Source organism: Rhea americana, unplaced genomic scaffold (genome assembly GCF_003343005.1).
Source record: "Rhea americana isolate MKP2758 unplaced genomic scaffold, rheAme1 scaffold_5, whole genome shotgun sequence".
Classification (NCBI taxonomy): domain Eukaryota; kingdom Metazoa; phylum Chordata; class Aves; order Rheiformes; family Rheidae; genus Rhea; species Rhea americana.
The window spans coordinates 7,189,953-7,195,969 of record NW_028186645.1 but is presented as its reverse complement, the minus strand read 5'-3'; the positions used below and the strand labels follow the sequence as shown (position 1 = coordinate 7,195,969).

The 6,017-nt window shown below is 36.7% G+C and overlaps 1 protein-coding gene across 2 annotated transcripts in view; it reads right to left on the bottom strand.

The window, feature by feature from the left end:
• Positions 1-4,098: 4,098 nt before the first annotated feature.
• The window catches only part of PPP4R3A (protein phosphatase 4 regulatory subunit 3A), a 43,130-nt gene continuing 41,211 nt past the window's right edge, over positions 4,099-6,017 (bottom strand). For both annotated transcript variants that reach the window (XM_085317547.1, XM_085317549.1), the window contains one exon: positions 4,099-5,178. In XM_085317547.1, the coding sequence (XP_085173673.1) occupies positions 5,065-5,178 (114 nt within the window). In that variant the 3' untranslated portion in view covers positions 4,099-5,064. The remainder of the gene's footprint in view (positions 5,179-6,017) is intronic.

Genomic DNA, 6,017 nt, shown 5'->3' with positions numbered 1-6,017 from the left:
CGCCTCCTGCTTGTCCTCATAGTCATAGGCAAGTCCTGTAAGGCAGGTTAGCAGTCAGCCTCCCTCAGTTCCCTCMYTATGCGATGTCGTGGTAGCTAAAGYGTCCAAAAAGCACAGACAKATCAGACAAGGCATTTACAATCACTATGACTTCTCAAATATATTTCATATTTATGTATTTTTTTCTTCAATTATTTTTTCAGCCAGCTGACATGCAGGGTGTGAAGATTTTCATCTCTGACAGATGTTCCAAAACTGACAGTGGATCTAGCCATTCTTCACTAAGGATGCTATTTGAGAAAGGTTTGTAGGATACTGCAAGCTGCCAGACATTTTGGTGTTAGCACAATGCTAGAACAGTCACAGAGTACTGCTGTAGTAGAGGAAGACCTGCTGCTCAGAGGGAAGAGTGTACTAGTCAACTRGCAACTAAGAAGTGTTGTGCTTTCAAATGTCTGATGGCTAGAAATCCTTGCAAATCTGACCAATTTCTGCCACTGTTCTGATGTCTATGGTGAGAACCAAGAGATCTTGCAGTATTCTAAGAAGCTGGCAGAAAATGGCAGAGATTAGGTGATTGCCTTATGATACAAAGGTGACTTGTCTTTTGATACAGATGTCTTTTGATGATCATTTATCTAATTAAGCAGTTTCTGAAATTTCCTGGCCAAAAATGATCTAAAACATTTAATCCTTGGTATGTTAAAAGGATGGGCCTACCTGACACTTAAGTCCATTGAACTGATCCAAGCAGGCTATGAGAAACAGGCTGATGTCTRTCAAGTAGGAAATTACAGACAGGTGTATTTTAGAAGGAACTCATTGTTAGAAATACCATTTTTCAGACACTGCCACCCTCCTGACATTGGTGTGTTTTTTGGTGATGGGTGCTATTGCTTGAGAAGAGCCATCCTGTGGGTACAGTGTGAGAACATCCGGAAATACTCCAGATACTTGGAATTTCTTACATTAGCGTAAAAGGATGCTGCCTTGTGAGACCAGATACTTTGTATTTGAGGACCATCCAGGAAACTTCTCTAACCTTAAGGGAAGCATTTGATCTGACAGGCCTGGACAGAGGAAGAAATGAAACAGAACACCTCCATAGCTGACCATGAATAGGTCTAATCATCACTGTACAGGAGAGAAAAAAAAAAAAAAAAAAAAAAAAAACAAACCTAGGTGGTACCTCCCCAGAAATACACCATAGCCAAGTCTGCAAGCAATGAACTTTGCTAAGTAGCATCACATATTAGTACGCGTGGCCACAAATCCCCAAAGCAGTGGTAATTACGGCAGGATGGCTTCCAACTATACCCAAAGCTCATTTCATTATCTAGAGGCAATCCTGCAGGATATGCGTGTCAGGAGGGAGAGAGTCCAGAGTCACACCAGTGAAGTTCAGTCTCCGATCTGGAGTCAACAGGGAACTTCTGAAATTCCACAAGGATCAAGGCACTGTGGACTCACCATCAACCACAGATCATTTGAACACTTGTCAAAGCAAGTAATCGACAGGAACTAGTTTATCCAAATTGAGCTAAAGAGATTTCTATTACAGTTAGCAGCCACTGCTAAAATCTCAGAGAAACAGCATGTCGTTGAAAGACTGAACAGGGAAATGGGGTGAGGATTCTTCAACAGTGAACATCTTTGCACCCATAGGGCTTAAGAATACCTTAAAATGTTGTCAACGCAGAAGAATTCCAAACAGAAAAGGCAAACCGTGTGAAGAAGACAGGTCTGCTTCATCCTCAGCATAGGACAGCTAAGGAAGGATTGCAAGAACACAGGGGACCTGCTGCCACGTATATCCCCAATGAYGCATGAGGGAAGGCAAGGTGCAAAAACAACCCCTGCAGGTACCTCAGAGCAAGTCTCCAGGATCAAATATTGTGTCACAAGTGTATTTGCAATATAAATGTAATTATGTACTTGAAGGAAAGTTATTTCCRGTCTTTTTATCATTCAGGAACACACACACACACTTTCTCCGAAGTATCAAGTACACTTAACTTTACAGGTATCTCACAAAAGACATTAATTTCAGTTACTTCTGTTATTTCAGACAATACTCTTTGAATAACTGTTAAATATACCACTAAACATTCCTCTAAATCTCATTTGTATTCAGCCAAAATACGTAATGGTTTACCCCTGTAAAATACTTGCAAAATAGCCCGAGAGATAAGTTAGGGGTTTATCCTGTAAACTGTATTTAAGGATACAGTTAAAATAGGACTGAGTAATTAGGACTGAGTCATGTTCAATACAATACATAAGCAGCTCTCTCGAGAATGTGGGCAAATTGTATTAAGAATAGAAAAAATCATCCTAAAGATAAATTTAGAACAGAATACTGTTTCTTAACGTTWCTTTTGACCACCTCTTAATTAATATCCACTTGGTTTTATATAGCCATCATTTCTCATAATCCTACTATTTATTTTTTTAAATGAAAAGCATTTCATTTTCAAGTCTTTCATGAATATCAAAGTGAAAAATCACTGGGCGAGACCATACCACTACCATCCCCTAAYCACCTTCTGCTTGACTATTCCCAGCTGAATGCAAACTAGATGTGTCTTGTCAGGCGACAAGTGTTAGATAATGGGAAAGACAACTTAAAAATTTGGAAGTATTTCTACTTCCATAATTATTTCAACAAAATGCAAGGGTGGTATTTACTCTGTTAAATGCAACGACCCAAGATCCTCACAATCATTACGAACATACCTGAGAGCTTAAAAGACTGAAGCATCAATCATCACCAGAAGCAGCACTGAACAGCTAAAGGAACACACACGCGCGYGCACGTGCACACACACAATTCCTTCTAGCAACTACTACTCAGAAGAACTTCAAGCGAAATAACCGTATTCAGGTCATGACGAAAACTAGAGGGACAAAATTTTAGGGCTTTATGCTCAAGTAAGGTCTGACAGATGGGAAGGTCTTAAATTCAAGCTAACTAAAAAAAAACCTGCAAAATTATAATTTCCTTATCATAAGTACTACTCTGACATTAGAGTTGCAAAAATCAAATTTCAGGCCGGTCATTGAGACAGCATGGGGACACTGGCACTGCAGAAGAAGACTGTATCTAGCTTTTCAGTGACCAACTGCTCAACTCTAACACTTCTTGCCTAGAACTGTCCCATCACAGACACTCCCAATACATTGAAAAACTCAATCTTAAAACATAATTTTAAATAAACTTTTTAAGGAGAAGATGGCTAACTATTTTTCCCTAATATGTGTTCTTATTTAAATATGGAATTATTAATATATGTATTAATAAAGTTTGATCACAAAGGCTTTGACAGTTGTAGTTAGCACAAAATTTGCCATGCAACACACAATCTTCAGAAACAAAATGCTTGTGTGTCCACCTATGACCCAGTCTTGGATTCTCACTGATCATATTTCTACTGTTAAGTGGTGCATTACTGCTTGTAACTACTGGTTGTTGCAACTTTGGTGGTTTCAATGTCCAAAAGGGAGTCAATTCTTGAAAATATATGTAAGAAGGGATCTCATGTTTGCAAAGGAATTGAGGAAATTTCTATTCGTAGGAAGCACTGTCCTCCAAACGAAGTCATCTGTAAAAGCAGTACTGAAGCAGCATGTAACATTTAGTTTCAATTAATAACTAGTATTATTTAGATTTGGAAAAAGTGGGAAGAATATAGTCATTGAGATAGAGCTAAAGTCTAATTGCTGTTTCTCAACCGAGCGCGAGAATAAATTTCGAAAGATGGTATCCTTGGTAAAGTTAGTCTGCAACCATCTCTGATTCAATAAAACTGGTATTCCAAAGGGAATCRGAGGTTTTAAAAAAATACCACTAATGCCATTTTCCTTCAGCATTAATTACTCTTTTTTTATTTTTGTAAGTCAAATGAGTCAATATACTGGTATTCCTAAATCATCCATCTTGCATTTTGATGAGTTAGTCCACCATCATTGTTCTCAGTTATGAATTTCAAAATCTCTTTGGAATACTGATTTCATATTTGCAAGTTTTGTTTTTTTGATTCCATCCTATTTCCCTGAATTGTTTCTCAAAATAGTTGCTGTAAAATTTAATATAAAATATTTAGTCACAAAATAGTATTGCTTTTTATGCACATTGTGGCAAGACTTTTTTCTTCTCCCCCCAATAAAAACTATACCATCTTCCATAAAATCCTAAACATATTAGGAACTGTGATGCAAAACAAAATTACACAGGGTGAAACAGGTACCAGCACAACAGTAAGATTATATTACATCAAAAAATTTTAATGGTCCCAAATATATACTCAACAACTAAGCATACACTCAGGGAGGGCAAAAGAAATTATGACACAAAAGTGACCACATCTAGAATTCCACTCAATCTTTAATCAAGAAGGGACAGACAAATCCCCCACCTCCAAAAAAAAAAAAAAAAAAAAAAAAAAAAAAAAAAAAAAAAAAAAAAAAAAAAAAAAAAAAAAAAAAAAAAAAAAAAAAAAAATCTGCAGTTTAAAGGGCAAAGGGAACAGATTAAAAAAAAAGAGGAAACTTTATATTCAGCCCTCCCCCATAGAGGTTTTTAAAACCTGTTGTAGCTTGACTAAAATGTTCAGAATGTATGATTTCAAAGGCAGGTCTCTTTTATACAAAGAAACTGCTGGCATTCTTAACTAATGAAGAATTATGGCAAAAAACGCCTTTTCTTCAGAAGTCTCATACATGGTCCAAGAAAGCATATTCCGATTGTAGCAACTGACCAGCCAATCCAGAGTTCCACTAACAAAACTCCTGCCCTGTTGGCTTTTTCTTTTCCATTTCCTTCCCTGAGAAAAGGGCAACGTGTGGTCCAAGCTGGAGAGCTCAAAGGCGCAAGTCTTTCCCCTAAGCAAAGTATTTCCCCTTCTTCTGCTCCTTTGAATTGGCACTTGATTGGCAGAAATCCATTTGTATATGTTGATCTGTGTTGCACACAGTAATTCACAAAAGATTGCTGCTTTGTTGTGGTTTTGTTTTTTTGGACAAAATACTCTTTCCCCAACTAGTAATGTTCTTCAGCAGTTGCCATTATGATGATTCAAGCTTTGCTTTCTTTGACAAAGGTAAAGTTTCCTCCTTATCTTCCTCTTCATCATCCTCTTCATCATCATCAGGATAATCTACAAGCCCGACAAGGCCTCCCTACAAAGAAAGACAATCACTATAATCAAGAAAATGTATTGCACATTGCTTTTTCCAAGGTATTGGAAAATGTCAGTTGCACAGCGTACTGCCAGAAGGATACTGTTATATTAAGTTCTGAAAAAAAATGAAAATGAAAAAATCCTTCAGTATGAGTAAAAATGACATTGCCCAAAAAATATTCAAACTAATAAATCTAAAACGGAGCTTTACCTATCCAATAGACCTTCTAGAGACAATATTTCCAGTTGAAATTAAAAGAAAATTTAACTACCTAGTTTTGCTAAGTATCGCTGCAACTCTATCTGTACAAAGATATAGATTTTCTTAACCCAGAACAAATTACTGCAGCAAAGAGGGATCTGGCAGCACTTCAGAATCAGATATGGAACATCCTTCCAATTGAATTTTCAATTAGGATACCTTTGTAACACAAAAAAACACATCAAAAAACTTTAAATGTTCAGTAATTTAAGTAATTCATGACTGAGGTTTAAGGGTTACAAAATTTAAATGATTTGTCAAATCAAATATAAAAAGACTCTCTAGTAATATTAAAACTCCTCTGTATTGCCAACAACAACATATAAGATTAAGCAGCTCTAGACCCATGAGGAAGTGGTGTGATTTTCAAAACTTCCTCCAACTACAGYACATTGCAATTTATGAAACTTAACCAGCATTTGACTACAATGGCAGTTGCTGATACTTTACTCAAGGACTGTATCACTTACATAGGTATCTAATGAGGAGACATTAAAATAAAAAATTTCAGCCAACTGTATACTGAGATGCAGTTCTAAACAACTACATAAATTGTGAATATACACACTACACAC